The sequence below is a fragment of the Mustela putorius genome, unplaced genomic scaffold (assembly GCF_011764305.1).
Source record: "Mustela putorius furo isolate JIRA1106 unplaced genomic scaffold, ASM1176430v1.1 tig00003972_pilon_pilon_pilon, whole genome shotgun sequence".
NCBI classification, from domain to species: Eukaryota; Metazoa; Chordata; class Mammalia; order Carnivora; family Mustelidae; genus Mustela; species Mustela putorius.
In genome coordinates this window covers 23403144-23421293 of record NW_025422115.1, presented here as the reverse complement: position 1 = coordinate 23421293, position 18150 = coordinate 23403144, and the positions used below count along the sequence as shown (strand labels likewise).

Here is an 18150-nt window from a genome sequence, read left to right as displayed (position 1 = left end):
TCGGCACACACTGTGCCCCCCAAATAGATTTCCAGCTTTTCTTGAAAAACTTCGAAGATGTGGCCGTGCTAAATGTGATTCTCGGAGGACAATGAGCAGTGGGCCCTGGACGCCAACGAGGCACATCCCCCCAACTCTATCACTGTCTTCCCCCAGAGCGACCCCCTTTTCACTCCTGCAGGTGCCTGGCCTGGCCGCTAGAGACCAGAGCTTCTCCCCTGGGGGTCAGAGGATGTGCTCCCTGCCGCCCGGGGACATTTGAAAACATGTGGGGACAGTTCTGATGGTCACAGGAGGGTGTCACGTGTAGAGACCTAGCTTGCCGCTCAGCACCCAATGGCACACAGGACAGCTCCCCACGACAACGCACTGGCCCAGGCCGAGTGCAGATAGCGGCGAGGTGAGAAGCCACCGTGAGAGCCCCGTGTGGGTGCCCTGAGACAGCACGGCCCCGGGAGGCAGGGCAGGGCCTGGTGGGACGCAGCCTCTGCCCGAGGCGACGTGCCCCTACTCACTTGGAGAGCTTCATCTCGATCTGCTGCCGGATTTCCTGCCGCTCTTCATCGGTCCTTCTGGGGAAAATGTTCCTGTCTTCCAGTTCCTGCTGGCTCGGCCGGTTCCGCAGCTTTACCGCCAAGAGCTCCTTCTTGCATTTCCTTGGCAGAGTTCCTGAGCGCCCCCAGAGACGGGGAGAGAAGGGACGAGAAGACCAGTGTTAGCCGAGCGCTGGCTGGTTGAGCGAGCCACCCACCCTGCCGGGAGAAGGCATCGGCACCCGGACAACGGGGGCACATCTGTCAGCGTGGGGTGCCTTCCAGCGGGAATGTGAGCAAGCTGGGGACACGGTGACGTCACCACCATGGGCCACGTGTTCCACGGGGGGGCGAGCAGTCACACACCCCAGGCCCCCAGGGACGGTCCTGCGTGATTATTAATGGCTCCCAGGCTGTCTTCCGAGTGTGGACCGCGACGGACAGTCACTTTCCACGTGGCACCCGCCCCCGTCCTCCCCCCTCTCCCACATGGTCCACACTCCCCGCTGACCTCTGCCCTCTGGCCACGCGGGGCTTCAGTCTCTAGAACGTCCCACCTCTGGGCCTCTGCAGCGGGTCTGCTCTCCACCGGCCACCCTGTTCCGCTCGACCATTCGTGGCCAGCCCTGTCCCCACAGCCAGCCTTGAACCTGCCCACAGAGGCCTGACGGGGCTCCAACCACCAGCACACCACAGCGTTAATGCCCCAGAATCCAATCTCTTCCCTGCCAGCTACTTTATTCTGTTTCCTGCACAAGACTAAGTTCAAGGGTGGTTTTCCCTGCCCGGGCCCTAGATCCGTACGACGCAGCAAACCCCCAGTGAAGACCGTGGAGTGAGGGTGTAGGGGGCTGACGCAGGGTCTCCAGGATGAGGCTGACCTTTATTTCCACAGATGTAAAATCGGGGTGCAAAGTAAGATCTCAGAGGACAGAGTGTCTAAATTAAGAGAGGTGGGGTCTGGTGGTGTTCGCGGATGGGAACTCATTAGTGGGCTAGGACATGGACGTGTTCAGGCTCGCTGGGACCCCCCACCTGCCCTGGCGAGTAACTGGGAAGTACAAGGCAGGGTGACTGGTTTTGCATCTCTACTGGGACACGGGTTTCGATCCCGGGGCTCGAACCATCACCCAACGTCACACTCCCAGGGATGGAGGCAAATGTTATCCACCCCCCGAAAAAGGCTCCCAAAGACAGCCAGTGCCCAGAGTCCAAGATGGGAACCGAAAGCAAGAAATGAGTCTAATAACATGACCGTTTTATGGAAGTTTGGGATAAAGTAAGACACAAAAATTGGGGCTCCGCTGAGGTTTGAATTTCTAATGTGAGCTTGTTTGCCGTGTGTTTCATAGAGAAGGAAAAAACTAATGACTGCACAAGCCATTTCAGCAAGGGCTCCGGCCTGAATTTGTTTGAGTGGCTTTACAGGATCACAGAGAGCCTGAAGGAAGCACACGGCTTCGGTTAGTCTTTACTATGTGTTCTGGGGGAAATAGAGCGCCGTGGTGGCCTTCATGAGTTAAGGGAGTCTCGAAGGTCTTGGGGACGATCCTTGTGAATGTCAAGGGTCTGGTACATGGCGAGAAGGGCCTGCGGTTTTCGGAGATCCAGGACACGCTCAACCGTGAAACGGCCCTGGGTGCCCTTTGATCCTTCTAGCGCTTGATAGCAAAAGTCTTTTAAGCACATTGCAAATGTCTTGGGTTTCTTATTATAAACTTTAATCATATTTGTTCTTCACTGAAAAAAAGATCCCCTCATCAGAGACTTACAGATGTAAACGAGAATTCGTTCTGCGCTGGGAGCGAGCGGTTCCCCCAGCCTCCCAGGCACAGCCCGTGCGCATAGCAGGGTCACCCCAAAAACTTATGGGCTCACTTGAGGTCTTCTCCAGAGTGTCAGCAGGTTACTAGGTTTTGTTTCTTAAAAGTCAAAAAAGGACATTTCCAGATAAACATGAGACTCTTCATAAATTTGACCGGCAGGTGCACCTGACGGCCAGCCCCGGCGTGACTGAGCACGCGTCCCAGGGCACACACGCCAGCGGAGACGCTGGAAAGCAGCAGCTGCGAGACCCTTCTGTGCAGCTTGACTCCCCAGGTGCCCCCGGACACACCCATGCTCTGACCCAGAAGTCCCACCCCCGGAGTGTGCTCCCCAAAACACAAGGGATGAGCACAGAAGAACACATGGAAAGGTCTTCATGGGGCACCACTGATGAAAGTAAGCCATTCCACACAACCGACAAATCCAACACACCCCGTCAGATCACAGTGCCTCGTAGCACTGGGCCGTGGGAACGGTGGCGAACGGCGGCGTGTAGCTTACTGCGTGCTAGAAAGACGCTCGTGGGATGGTTGTAGCGTTTTGTGACAGCAGCTTGTCCCAGAGTGCGTACGTCGTCTGAGAAAACGTATTTGCGTATGTGTAAGTATCTGCTTTTGCAAGTATGTATGATACTGTTCATTGGCAGAGAAACGTCAGGAACTGACCATCTCACATATTCATTTTGCTCTTCTGTGCTGTGTTTTTATTGCAAACATAGTTCCCCTCTATGAAAATAGAGAACTATTTAAAAAGAAAGAACAGAGGCACCTGGGTGGCTCAGTGGGTTAAAGCCTCTGTCTTCGGCTCAGGTCATGATCCCAGGGTCCTGGGATCGAGCCCCGCATCGGGCTCTCTGCTCAGTGGGGAGCCTGCTTCCTCCTCTCTCTCTGCCTGCCTCTGTCTATTTGTGATTTCTCTCTTTGCCAAATAAATAAAATAAAAAATCTTAAAAAAAAAAAGAACAACATAAATTCTAAGTAAAAAGCAATAAGACAACTGGCAAAAATGTTCAGCATCCACTTTTTTGAAACTCTGCAAATGGAAACAGGGCACGTTCATCCAAGGACAAGAGTCTGAGCCTCTGGAAGGAAGTTTTACTCTGTCCAGTACCAGACTCCCTGCCCTCCAGGCCTGCAGGAGACTCGAACTCCATGAGTCTGCATTCCAGATGCAGACCAGCCGCCAGCCACCGGGCAGTCCTTGGGGGGGGCACAGGCAGGCCTGGTTCCCTGGGACCTGCTGTCCTCCGACCTGTCTACGGGCTCCCCAGGCGTCCCCACATGCAAGGCTCACAGCGCCGGATCTGACCAGAGCTCACCCAGCCCACAATGTCTTCCTCTGGTGCCTTTGTTGAAAACTGTGTTGTCTTTCCAAGGCCAAGACTCTCCTGGGCCTTCAGACCAGTCCTGCTCAAGATGATAGAGTTCTGTATTGGCAAAAGCCAATTTTTAAAAAAATCAATGTGGAGGCCCCAAAATTAAGTAAATTAAAAGCTCGAGCCTGACATTACCACATCCAGTTCAACTCCAGCAAACGCTGGGGGCGCCTTTCCGACAGGCCACTGACGGGCGGGCACGGTGGGTAGGATGAGGTGATGCGGTCGCCTCCCCCAGGGACGGAGCGGCCGCGAGGGCCACGGAGTAGCGGCACCCGGGCTCCAGCTCAGCCAGCGGGGGCAGCCCTGCAGGCGCCCCGCTCACGGGCGCTCACGGTCGCTCTCTGAGGGCCCAGCACGTGGGGAGCCCCTGTCCTGTCCCTGCTGCGTCCGGCACCACCACAGCAGAGCGAGGGGCTCCTGGAGACCTTCAGGCCATCAGCCCCTCCCTTCTTTTGTGAACGGCTCCTCACCTCCTCCCCACAGACCTCCACGCCTCCCGTCTCGACGGCCACACCTCAGTCCCCTTCCCTGGTTCCCTGTCATTTCCCCGCCTCTGCGCCCCGGGACTCAATCCTCAGACCCCTCTGTCCACACCTGCTTCCCACACGACCGCCGCCGTCCCCCGAGACCCCTCAGGCCCCTGCTAATGGCTCGGGATTTCCCCAGGCAGCCCCGGCTTCTCTCTCCCGCACCGCAGACTTGTTTACCCACTTCCTTCAGGACGTCCCCACCCCCGCCCCCGTCCCTACCCCAGTCCCTACCCGGCCTCTCAAACGCAGCCTGTCCACACGGAGCACCTGCTCTCCCGCTGAAGCACAGGCAGGCTGAGCGACGCTCACGGAGCTGCTCGGGGCGGCCCGGCTCCTGCTACGCTGAGTCCGCTCACGCCCCCGCCGGGGTGAGGGCCTCGCTGCCGCGCCTGCTCCCGTGAGGGCGGGGAAGGCTCCACAAGCGCCTGTCGCAGCCGGGAACACGGGACACGTGCCTTCCCCGGGCGCAGGCTCACGGCACCTCCAAACCACCCGTCTGCCCCGCTCTCCTCCTCACTGTGGTCGCTGCGTGAGCTGGAGACGATCTCGCTCACGGAGAAGAACACACCTGCCGGGCTCACCCGCGCAGAGAGCTGCTCCTTGTTCAGTGTTTCCCGCACAACCTCGGCCCCTGCTGACTTGCACAGCGCCAGGCAGAATAAGCCTCGGAGGAAAGGGGGCGTGAGGGAGACATCAGGAAAGGCTTCCTGGAGGAGGTAGCATCTGAGTGGGGACCTGAAAGCTGCCCCCTGCCACACCTGGGGACCTGTGGTTCCAGAAGCTAGCTTCACTCCATAGAAGGAATGTGCCGGAGGATGTGCCCCTGCCCCCGAAGTAATGGTGCGCACCATCTGTAAACGAGAATTTGTTCTGCGCCGGGAGTGAGTGGTTCTCCCAGCCTCCCAGGCACAGCCCGTGCACACAGCAGGGTCACCCCCAAAACTTATGGGCTCACTTGAGGTCTTCTCCAGAGTGTCAGCACGTTTACTAGGTTTTGGCAGTTGAAGCTAAACTCGCCAAGAGACAGAATTTCCTCAATGAGTGGCACCTTGGAATTTATCCTAAGGACATAATTACGGAGATGCACAAGCCTTTGCTCCAAGGACACACACCCTCTCCTTGCTGACGTAGCCGGACTGGCCACCCGGCTCCCCGGGGGCTCAGGTCGCACGAGCTGACTCTGGAAGGAGCAAGCAGGGCTGGGCGCCAGGAGAGAGATGAGGGTGGCAGGGGTCCCCCGCTGGCCCCAGGGCCCGGCTCGGGCATGAGCCTGCGTGAGAAGGGCCCTCCGACCTCTTTGGGCACCAGCAGTGACACGGTGGGGCCACCTTTCATGGCTATGACGCAGTTTTAACCATTACGTGCTTTATCCCCAGAAAGCACACTCAGTGCTCTTTCATAGTTCTTTTCTCTAAAATCCTCCGTCTCTCTGTTCATCCTGACCTTGAAGATCCTGAACGTACACCCGCAGGTCTATGTGGCTTTGAACGTGGTCTGGCATGGGTCCCCTGCGCCCCCGACCTCCTACACTCCGGTCCAGGCCTCACTCCCACAGGTGACCGGCACAGGGCCTCGTGGAGCTCCACCTGCTTGGGCACAGCCCGGTGCCCTGGATCGCTCAGCCTCCACGCCAACATCCGGGGCCCCTTCACACAGCCTGTCTGTCCCTGTCCTACAGACTCCAGCTGCTTCAACAGCCAGAAGCCCCTCTCTACCCCCTCATCCTGGTGAGGCCACCCCCCCCCCCGGGAAAGGCCCCAGCGGAAAGCCGGACAGCCAGCGTGGAGCTCACCCCGTGTGTCTCCCGTCTAACAAGGGTGATGGTCCTGCCTTGCCTGCTGTCCAGCGCCCCCAAACAGTGGCTCCCACACCGAGGCCAGTCCGTAGCCGGTTCTGGTGGAAGGGTGTTCACCACGGTTCTGTCCCGGCCTGAAGCAGGGCTAGACCCCTTCTAAAAACCACAGGGGCGCTCGGAAAGGCTGCCACTAGACTCCCAGAGCCTTGGAGGCACAGACTTGCCCCTGCCCATCTCTCTCCCCCGTGTAGGATGCAAAGGGGCTCGCATTTCCTGAACAAAGAGAGGAATTCTGGGAAGACGGGGGAGGGGAGGCGGCAGCTGCCGGAGCCTGACTCCCTAGAATCACGGCGAGGATGCGACGGCGAATGGAGACCCAGGAAGGAGGGGGGGCTTCCTGTGGAAGGGGCAGCGACGGCTTCGGCTTTTGGGGAGCCACAGGGCAGTCAGAGAATCTATGGGGACACCAGCAGAGGACAGAGGGACACCTGGGGCTTCTGCGTCACAGAGCCCTGCAGCCAGGGGGGAAGGCCGGCCACTCACTGGGGGACGCTATGGGGACAGCCTGTGGGGATGAACTGGGAGAGGGAGGGATCCCGTGGGACACCCAACAGGGGCAGGGCAGGGACAGGAGCCAAGAGAGCAGGGAGCCGAGGAAGGCGGGGCGCACAGACAGGGAGTGTGGAGGTCAACGAGCCACAGGGACCACGGACGGAGGAAAGGCTGCCACGGAGCCCAGTCCCGGCCCCGGGGCTGCCGGGAAGGAAGTCCTGGGGCTCTTGCCCCCGGGACCCCTAACTCCCGGCAGTCTGCTGCCCCTTAAGCTTCTGCTCTCTGCTCCCCAGAAACCATACCGCGGACCAACCGGCCTTTAACATGACCCCAACTCCGTTTTCCCAGCCATCTTGCTCAAAAGGAGGCGGCAGGCCCAGCCCTTCGTAAGAATTCTCAACCCGAGGGGGAGTCCAAAGGCCGGCATCCCGGGCCGACGACCCTCCCCGGGAGGAACACGTTTCTCGCGTGTGTTTCCAACGGGAGCTGCTACAGCGACTCCAAGCAAGTGATGCTGCGGATCCCGCGTTTCCACGTCGCCAGGGCTCTCGGCAGCCCGGCTTCAGGAAGCAGCGCGGGGACCTGCCACCCGGGGGGAGCGAGGGACTCGTCCCCAGCTCACAGCTGCGCTCACGTGGAGGGGGACGGGACTCCGGGGGGTGTCCCTGGGCCACCCCTGCTGGCCACGCAGTCCCAGCCAGCCACGTCCTCTCTGGTCTGTCGCCGGTGAGATGGGGCAGTGGCCCACGTGCCATCACCTCTGTCATCGCCGAGGACCTGCTATGTGCCGGGCACGCTGCTGAGAATGGTACAGGAACAGGGCACAGGAGGGAGGGGTCTGTGACCACACACAAAAGGACACTGCGGTCAGCAGAAGGAAAGCCGTCGGAGACGTCTACTTCCCGACCGCAGAACATGACTGTGGGGCCACGGAGTAGCCAGGGGCAGCGCATGTCATCAACGGGGTCCTTATTGGGGAGAGACGGTGGTGGGGGAGTCAGTGTCACTGCCAAGTCCCCACTGGCTGCTGCTGGCTTTGAAGGTGGGACCGCAAGCGCAGGGGTGCAGGCGGCATGAGAAGGGAAGGCAGGGAAGCGAGACCCCCGGAGCCTCAAAAGGCCCAGAACCAGCTGACGGCTTTAGTTCTGCCCGGGGCGACCCTCAGGATTGTGAGCCGATAATTCGTCTTAGAGCCACCGAGCACGGCCATCTGTTAGAGCAGCAAGAGGCCTGACCAACTCCTGAAACCCTTAGGCCTGACCCGTACCCTCTCTGTCTTCATGTGGCTCCCTTCTGGGCCCAGAGGGCCTCCGGTTCTCAAACTGTCCAAGGGAGGAGACCAGATCCTTCTGGGGGGAAAGGGGGGCTGTCAGAGAAGGAAGGGCCCCAAGGCCCTGCGCAGGGACAGCGGCGAGCGCAGGGCCCCTCCAGACGCAGTGGACAAGGTCCCGCTGAGGGATGAGCAGGGGACCAGGGGCAGGGGAAACACTCAGTTGCCTAGAAGTCTTCATCACCCTGGGACGGACACTCAGATTCCTGAACCAAACAGCCTCTGGGACGCAGAGACCGCATGGGGTCGGACGGCCCACGTGAGGGAAAGGTCACGAGCCACTCGGGTCTCGCTGGAAGCAGAGGACGAAGACGGAGCTTGGGAACAAGACCAAGGAGCTCTGAGGACACCCAGGTACGCTCGCTCCCCCGTCTCCTCTCTGTCACCAGGCTTCACTCAGCACGCATGCAGAAGGTACTCAATAAACGTTCCTGAGGGACCGTGCAGTGCTTGGTTGACCCTGAGCCCGTCAGGACTCCCCTCATGAGCTCACAGGGCAGGGAACCCCTTCCTCTCCCCCGAATGCTGAGCCAGTGTCCTCACCAGTCCCGCTCCCGCCCACTGCTTCTCTCTGGTTCAGTCTCGCCCCTGCCCCGGGGCTACGGGTTGGTGTCCCCCACAAAACTCAAGGCCTGAAGCCCCACCCCGATATGGGCCTGTACCAGGAGACGGGGCCTTTGGAGGGGATTAGAGCTGAGGCCCTAAGGGCAGGGCCCTGATCCTATTACATGGGGGTCCTAAGAGGAGAGGAGAAGCCGAAGTAGCCAGGCCTCCCCTTGTGCTCACGGGGGCAAGGTCACAGGAGGACACGGTGAGAAGGTGGCCGTCTGCAAGCCAGGAAGAGGGTCCTCGGCACAGCCCAGACTCAGGCCACCGCCAGCCTCCGGAGCCGTGAGATAAGACGTGCCTGACGTCTAAGCCACCCTGTCTCTGGCAACCTGGAGGGGCGGCCGCGCCGGCTGGTACCCCCGGCCAGCCCTGCTCTGAGGTCCCCATCTCTCCCCGCGCCGGGCCACGGCCCTCCTGACGGCCCCATCTCCCCACCATTGCCCCCATCCTGCCCCGGCCTGGGCACCTTCCTGACGCAGGGGGGTCAGGACCAACGGGTCACAGTTTCGACACACTTCCATCCGGGGATGGAGGCATGAGCATCGGGGCATCTCAGGGCACGCAGCCGGCCTGGACGCCAAGGCTTTAGGCTGTAGAAATCCGCACGCTCTTGGCTTGTGCACATCCTGGGATTCCTCCCTCAATCCTGAAATCGCCTCTCGGGGGCCCTTCCTCCCCCAGCTGCAGGCGGGCGTTCGTGACACAGCGTGAGTTTGCTCGTGAATGACGGGGACCCTCACGTCCATGAAGTGGCCGCCTTGTGTCCAGCAAGAACCACCCAGACCTAAGACTCCTCCACACCAGGCCCCCCAGGTTGTCCTCAAGGTCCGCCCTAGAGCATCCTGCCTCCCGGCGACTGTCTGCAGCGCCACCTGGTGTCCGCGGGGGAAATGGCGGGTTCCAGCCCTGCTTCCCGAGGAGGACAGGTGAGCCCTGACTCTGGGCAGGAGACTTCAGAGGACTCCTCGCAGGGAGGCTTTCAATATGCCCCCTGCCGCATTTGAAATGAGGTTCTATTAACGCAGTACATTTTAGCTTTCGCTTTTCACAAACGCAGGGGCAGGGTGGCGGAGCCTGCAGAGAGGGACACCTCTTCCCTCCGCTCAGGTAGTGCCAGAAGCGCTCAGCCGGCCCCGCCCCCACACCCACGTCCACATCTGTCCAGCCCAGAGTCCCAAGGGCCCTCACCCAGACACGGCCTCTTTGGACTCCTTGCCCGATGCGGAAAGGTGGCTTTCCGCCGTCGGCAGCGAGCGGCTCGGACGGCCGAGTCGGCCCTGAGAGGCCCCGCCCCGAGCGAGGACGGACAGTGCTTCCTGAATAAACAGTAAGGCATTCTTAGAAGCTTTAAACAACTCTAGCTCTTACACTATCTCACACTATCTTACACCCAGGATGAAGTGGGGACCCAGGGCCTCCGTCTCCCGCTCCCCACCTGGGCTCACGGACGCGCCGACTCCCAGGGTTGTGCGGGCCAGGCTGCAGCAGGAGTCGCTTACAGAGCGGCCAGTCCATGGCCTCCCTCCGTATTCTGATTTTCGGGCACGTTTTATGTTTGCGGTATACTCGTATGGACTCAGGTACACAAGCGACGCCCAGATATCCGGGGTGTACTTTTTCCTCTGCTACTGGGGTGCACCATCAGAAAACCGTAGGAACGTCCCTCCAGATCAGTGGCGCTAAATCCGGTCATACTCCCGCCGACAGTCACTTGGTAAAGCCTCGCGCTCCCCCCCCCCACCTGCGGGACCCACCACAGGGGTCAGTCTCGGCTCCACGTATCACCTGGATTCACGAGAGCATCACGGACCCGAGGTCTCCCTCAACCGCGCGGCACACAAGGCAGTCCAGGAGTTCAACGGCGAGTCCCAGAAGCAGCTCGCGTAGCTCCCCAGAACCAACCCCCCCAGGGGACGTGGCCCAGGTAGGAGGATCCGCAGGGCTGGGAGCCCCCAGAGAGCTGCTCAGGGGATCAAAGACCCTCACCTTAACCCCTTGTTCCATGGACAAAGAGCTCCCTGTCCACACGTGCCGGGCCCCAGGCAGCCCAGGCCAGCTTCCTCCGTGCACCCACCGCTGCCCCCTTCCCGAGACGTCAGCCACCCGGCACCCTCTCCTTCATTCTGCAGTGAAGGAAGCCTCCTCTGCCCTCCCGTGACGCTTGCCCACGACCCAGCCCGCTCCCAGCCCGTGTGCCCCCCGGGGCAGGCTGTCACGCTCTTATCACCTGCTCCGTGAAACATTGAGTCCTTAAGACAGGACCGGGGCGGGCGGGGGGGGGAGCTTCCCGAAAGTGGAACGATAAGAGGAAGACGGGATCGTTCCGAAAGGCCCAGCCGCCCAGACAGGCGGCAACTTGAACAACCATCTTAAACGGCCGCGGTCCCTTCCGTCCCGGCTGGTTGGAAGGTTTCCTCCTCTCCCTGCCCCTCCCATTCCCAGGATCGGATGCTCGAAGGCACGGTGGGAAATGGGTGCTTCCTTCTCTGCCTTGAGGGGGGTTGTCAGCACAGCCCCCAGGGTGCTTTCCGATCGAGGATGAAGTGCCAAAGGCACCTTCCTGTCAACCTGGCCGTTATTTCCAGGACTTCCTCCTTGGGACGCAAGCACAGCGTTGCCTGAAATGGGGGACAGACAGGCCAGAAGCGGTGTCCCACGTCCAGGAGCAACGATCTAGATGTACCCAGAATTCTCTCCGTCTCTTGCACACACACACATACACACACACACACACACACACACACACACACACACACACACACACACTCGCCCTCTCTGTGTGGCCCCTGGGCCTGCGGGAGGTGCTCTTACCCCTTCTGCGCTCCTGCCCTCGCTCCCCAGCCCTCTCTAGGACCACCTGCAAGTCTGGCAGACCTCCTGGGGGAGGCGCTGCGCTCACACCAGGCGCTTCCCTCCCCTGCATGCCAGCCCTGTGTACATACAGGCAAACATCTGTCTCCTAAGCAGATCTGAAAAGCAACAAACAGGAGAAACTCCACTAGTTCTTGCTCTCCTGAACCCTGCAACGCGCACGCAGGGAACGTCCCTCTGCCGGTCCCTGGTAAGCATCGGAGAAGCCACCTGTGCTCTACACTCCCCAAGAGGACCTCACTTTGTACTTGATACAAAGTCAAGATGACAAGTAGAATACCCTAGATTTCACTGTTTCTCCCCTAAGTAGAATTGGAAAGAAACTACCATGTAGGAGCGAACGCCCACATCGTTTTGAAAAGCACCTTCACCCCCACTCCGTCCTCTAGAACCTGAGCTGGACGCTACGGGAGGCGCACAGTGGGCGTGTTGCCTGCAGGGGCCGGGGGCTCCGGCCAGAAGACCCCCATCGAGGCCCTGGCCTGGGTTTTCTGTTTCTGACTTTCATCAGCTGTTCTGACTGAAACAGAAGTGGCGGGTCCCGATCACACTGGATAAAAAAAGGTCTGCTTTCTCATTTATTCTTTCTTCCTTATAGTGAAGAATACGGTTGTGTGTGCAACTTTATTGTACATCGTTAAGAAAAACAACCGTTTTCAACTCTTTCTGTGCTCTCCCTATGCACCTCGGATGCACTTCACGCTCAAGCAGGAATTTTCTGTTCAATGCCTGTGTCCGCTGCAGACATGGGGTAAAACTTGTTTAATGGGTCCCTGACTGATGCCCCCTCGGAGCATTTCCCTGCTGCCATTACCACACATGAACGTCCAGAGGTGTCAGTGCTTCTCCACCAAAGGAGCTGCTCCCCTCCGGGCACGCGGGGCAGTGTCCGCAGGCATTTCTGGATGTCACGACTGGGGGCGGGCGGCTCCTGGCATGGAGCGTGTGAAGGCCAGGGATCCTGCTCCAGTGCCCAGGGTTCCCCCCCACAACAGCAGGGAAACCCCGGCCCCCAATGCGACAAGCACCAAGGCGGAGAAACCCTCATGCCTATAAACCATGGTGCGTGAGTGCTAGGATAACCGAGGAAGAAATTCCTGGAAACAAAGTCACCGGAAGAGAGAGCACAAGCACAGCCAATCCCAACAGCAGTGACCCCGAAGTGTCTGTGGATGCGGGCTCCCCTCCCTGGGTCTCCACACAGTTTGGGGCTGCGCTGGGGTCTGTGGCACTCAGGCGACATGCACTCCTCCCTCGGCCTCCCTGGGCTTCTCTTTCAACCTTGCCTGTCCCCACAGACTAGCGTTTGGGGTCATCACGCCTCACAGATCATGGCCACCAGCCACCGCTGAGCACAGCCAGGGAACAGTCCCCCCTTGGGCCAGTCTTCCTGTCCTCCTGGGCGATCTGATAAGTGCTCACCGCTGACAGTCAGCAGCACGACTCTCCCTTAGCAGAACACGACCAGACGTGTGTGGGGTGGTCTGCAGACTGGGCGACAAGGCGATAGCCCCACAAGTACCACTGGGGCACGGGGCAAGGGGAACAAGTTACTCCCTGTGCTGGTTGTGTCCGGAGCCGAAGCCGGTGGGCTGCGCGTCCCTCCATCGCCTCCCCAGAGGCCCTGTCCGCTGCCACCGTGTTTAGGGCAGGCCTGGATCCTCGGAGACAACTGCTAGGTCTCAAGGACATAAGGGCACCGGGATGCCTGCTGCCACAAGGTGCAGGGACTTCAGGATCTGGGGCTCTTGTGTTCATGCGAAGGAGCAATGAGGACACAGACTGCGGAGGCCACTACGGGGGCCGTGCAGGGGGCCACAGGTGATGGCTCGTCAGTCCCCTGGAAACCTGATCAGGGAGGCCCAACGGACACCAGGAGTTACAGACGGTGAAGCTACGACCTGGTAGTCCTTCCTCGCAGTCGGGGACAGGTGGTTCACAGCAGGTGCCACCAGAGGTCTCCTTGGGGTGTCCCTTCCCAGTGCCAGGGGTCCCTCAGCCTGTCTGCCAAATCGAGCACCAAGCAACTGTCGATTCTCCATGTCTCGCTCCATCCTTCTAAAGCCGCGTCCAAGGGCGCAGGGGACGGATTAGACTCCCCAGTGGAGGACAGGCCTGTCGGCCGCAGGGACACGGACACTCTGCTTCACTTAGGGAATCAGCCGAGGGAACAAGGAACAAATCAGCTACATGGTATCAACAAAATTGGAGGCGAAACTCATTCAGACCCCAGGCATGGGGGCACCCAGTCCCTCCCCCCCGCCCCGTTCCTCCCCAGTCGTCACTGACAGCGATGATGATGGTTATGAGGGCAACAGCGTTCACGGCACAGAGTCAGGGCTCCGCCAGTGAGCCGTCCCCCGTAGCCATCAGAATAAGCCTCTCATTGCTCCTGTTCTACAGACGGTGTGTCTGAGGCACAGAGAGGTTCAGGGGGGCTGCCGCGGTCACAGAGCCAGAAGGGGCACATCCTGACAGGTAAAGAGATTGCGGTCCCTGCGATGTCTCTCAGAGCACGCGGTGAACCGGGGAGAAGGCGTATCTGACAGCATGGCCAGCCCTCAACCAGGACATTCCCAATGCCCCAGACAGAACGTCTGGGCTGGTGCCGGGAGGAGTTTAGGTCACGAGGACGCAGCCCCTGTGACGGGACGCGAGCCCTTCTTAAACAGACTCAAGGCCACTTGTTCCTCCCTGTCCCTCCACTACATGAGAGCACAGCAAGAAAATGGCCATCTGCTGACTAGGAAGCGGCCGTCACTAGTCCCTCCGTCTGCAGGCACCTGACCTTGGCCTTGCCGGCCTCCAGAACTGGGAAAAATATGTCTGTTGTTTAAGCCACGGAGTCTATGGTATCTTGTCACAGCAGCCGGGACAGACGAAGACACCCCACAGGGGGACGTGGGGGCACCTGCTCTATCCCCACATGCACGTCCTGGCTCTGCAGGGTCACTCTGTGGACATCAGGGGCGGGAACTGCCCGCACGCAGGGACAGCAGACACCTGGGCAGAGAGCACCCACAGGCAGGGACGAATGGCTTAGGTTGCTGAGGACGCTCTGGGACAGGTGGTCTCCCACACCGGTCCCTCCTTCTCCTATAGCCCCACTTGCTGTGAAGCCCTTCTGTCGCTTGTTGTCCCCCTCCCGCCATGCAGCAATCTCCAAGCCCCTGCTGCGCGGCGTCCACTGGGCTGGGGCAGCAACAGTGGACAAAGTAGACAGGAGTGGTCCCTGAGTTCAGGACAGGTGAAAAGAGGAAAAACAATCTTCTTGACAGATTTTAAGCTTGCACCTTGGACTGGCAACAGAACAGAAACTGTTCCTTGCAAATTTCACCTCTGGGGGAGCAAAATTTGTTTTCTAGGTCAGCGTGTAAGGAACCTGGAAGTCACTACCCTGTTCTAGCTCCAAGCAAAAAGCTGAACAGACTCAAAATTGCCATCTCTTCTTAGAGCAGACACTCGTGGGCAGAGGCCTCCAGGGGAACCAGCGTAGGGGCAGGGAGACCTGAACGGTGATTGAGGACTTGTTGGAGGCTCAGGGCGACCACCTGAGAGTTAGAAACTGCAGCCCGCTCACAGAGGCCCCACAGCACTGCGAGTCTTACCACCAGGAGCCCAACCAGGCTCCCGCAGTGAACAATCAGAAGAAGAATCTCCTTCTGCTTCCTTCCAGCAGGAGGAAGGGGAAGAAGGGATCTGAACCACTCCAGAACATTCTGTTCTCCTTACCAAGGTCTCCCTCTGGGGAAACCAGCTCACCAGAGCCTAACTCACTGGGATATCCTCAGAGCTAAGTGTCCCAGTGGAAGGGAGACCCCCGACTCCAGCCCACGTGGGCCATCGGGTCGCACCTGAGGTGGAAAATAAAGCCAAGAAACTTGTGAGTTTCATGGTCCAGAGGCTCGGTTCATGGACACAGTGAGACCCGCTCACGGGCTACAGAACATGCCCCCTCCCCCCATCTCCCCTCCGCTTACCAAAGCCCTGTTTACAGCAGTTCCTTTCCCCTGGGCATCAAGTCCAGCTATCAGGTAAGCATGACGAGGCATCCCAAAAGACAAAGTCACAATCTGGAGAAACAGAACAGCGAAACTGGGCACGGCAGGGACGTTGGAACCATCAGGAATTTAAAACAGCCCTGATCAACGCGCTAAGGGCGCACATGGATAAAGTCAACAGCACACGAGACGGGGCGAGCAACGTGAGGTGAGCCGAGAGAGAGAGAAATTCCATGAAAGAACCGCGAAGAATTCTAGAGAGAGGGAAAAAAAAAAACCCTCTGTGACAGAAATGAAGGATGCCTTTGATGGGCTTATTAGTACAAAGGACGCAGTTAAGGAAAGACTCTCCAAGCTTGGGGACATCTCAACAGAAACTTTAAAAATCAAAAAGCAGAGAAAATAAAACCTGAAACAAACAACAGACTATCCAAGGACTGACCGACAATTACTAAAGATGCAGCACTCACATAATGGGCATACCAGCAGGTGAAGAAAGCGGAAACAACAGAAGAAATCTTTGAAATAATAATGCCTGAGAATTTCTTCAAATTAATGTCAGACACGAAACCGCAGATCCAGGAATCCCAGAGAACATCGAGCAGGGCACATGCCAAAAAGAAAAACAAAACAAAACTATGCTTTGGCATAACATCTTCAAACCACAGAAAATCAAAAATAAAGAACATTCTGTTAGAAGCCAGAAGAGAAAAACATCTACAGAATGATGAAAATATTTCAATCCAGCTTCTCCTCAGAAACCAACAAGCAAGGAGAGAGTGAAATGAAATACTTGAAGTGTTTAGATTAAAAAAAAAAAAACACCAACCTAGAATTTTATAGAAAGTGAGAAATCATCCTTCCAAAGTGAAGGAGAAGCACACTTACTAAGACAAACAAAAATCAAGGGGATTTGTTACCAAGAGACCTGTCTTGCCTGAGATGTTAAGTTTTTAGGGAAGGAAAACATGCAGACCAGAAACTTGGCTCTGCATAAAGAAAGGGAGACCATCAAAGGAAACAGGTAAAGATGACAGAAAAACTTTTATTTTTTCTTATTTTTGATTTATCTAACAGATAAATTTATTCAAAATAACTACAACAATGTATTTGATTACATACATTTATCTATGTATCATATATACTGTATTTTCATGTTTATGTATATTCCTCATGTGTATATACATGCTTTTATGTAGGTGAAAGGAGGAACGGGAATGATACAAAGGCCAAAGGAAGGAATCAGGATGATCTCATTACTAGAAAATACTCGTGCTACCTATGAAGTGGTCTAGTGTTCTTTAAAAGTGGACTTGAGTTATATGTATATTATATAAGATCTATAAACTCAAGGATAGCCATGAAGAAAAAGTATAACTTTTATGTAAAAAAAGAAAAAAAGAAAGAGAGAAAATAAAATTATATAAAATTCTAAATTAAAACCACAAAAAGTAGGGATTTCTGGGAATATGAGAGAGCAGGACGACCCTATGCTCACCTCATTCATAGATACAACCAGGTAACATTCACATCAGTGTAAAGAACCCAGAAAATCAATGGCCGGCAGAACAAACTCCTCCACTAAATGTGGCAGAAGCCCAGAGTAGGGAGAGAAAGAGACAATCATACCAGGGAACCTGCACAGGGAAGGTGCTTTCCCCATAACATCTGGCTTTGAAAACCAGAGGGTTGAATTTCTTGAGTTCTTACAACTAGTGGGTCTTAAAACCTGGAATTTTAAAAATCACCAGGCAAGAGAAAACTGAGTCCCAGCCCTTACAGGGAAAAGTACAACGGTCCATTGAAATACAGCATGGAAGCAGCAGCTTGAAAGCTCCTGGTGCCTACCAGAGGAAGTGCTGTTTACTCATCTCTGAGCATGTTCTAGAGGGATGGAGATGCCAGAGAGACTCCTTCAAGAGTAAAGGAGCTAGCAGGAGCCATCCTTCTCCCCCGCCCCCCAACACAAACACACTGCCAGCTTCAGGAACCAGCACAACACTGATACTCACTTCCTAACTTGCTTCCCCATGCCCTGTCCCAGCCATGCTTCAGTGGAGTCAACCCCTCCAGCCAAGCCTGCCTCAGCCCCAGTGCTGCCAGTCCCACCCTGCAGAAGATCAACACAAGCCTTGCTAACACTGCCTCTCACCCTGTTTGCTGTGTGGATCCACACCTGCCGATATGCTCTTGGCCAGAGCCCATCCAAAATGGCGCCACAAGCCTGACAGTGTGCAAACAGCCCTGACAGGGGCCAGCACCACTCCAAACAGTGTCCTACTCCATGGAGAGGAAAAGATAACGACACACACCAGTCACATTGCAGACCCCTGAGAGTGGGCTGGGGGCAGGCAGCTGATCTGACTACAGGCCCTGCCCACCAACAAAAGCATCTCAGGGGACAACACAGGACAGTGCCCTATAGTTTGGTGCTGCTGCCTCTCTGGCAAATGCCCGGTTTGACTCAACTCAGTTCCAAGGAGAGCCCAGACCAGCCCACTAATAGCACAGGTAACAAACACTGCCCACAAGCCAAGAGAGCCACTGCAGATGACTGGACTGAAAGGAAAAGTGGCTCAGCCATAAGAGTAGGGGGCGTATAGCACACACAGGAGATACCTCTAACATATCAGGTTCTGGAGAACAGGGGACACTGCTCTGCAGGATACACTGCAGGACCTCTTGTTCATAAGGCCACTATGTTCAAGAGCAGTAGATGAAGCT

At 57.2% G+C, this 18150-nt stretch overlaps 1 protein-coding gene across 3 annotated transcripts in view; it reads right to left on the bottom strand.

The window, feature by feature from the left end:
- PHACTR3 (phosphatase and actin regulator 3) overlaps positions 1 to 18150 on the bottom strand; it is a 221463-nt gene that overhangs the window by 32073 nt on the left and 171240 nt on the right. For all 3 annotated transcript variants that reach the window (XM_045070476.1, XM_004759959.3, XM_004759960.3), the window contains exon 8: positions 516 to 669. In XM_045070476.1, coding sequence (XP_044926411.1) covers positions 516 to 669 — 154 coding nt within the window. The remainder of the gene's footprint in view (positions 1 to 515; positions 670 to 18150) is intronic.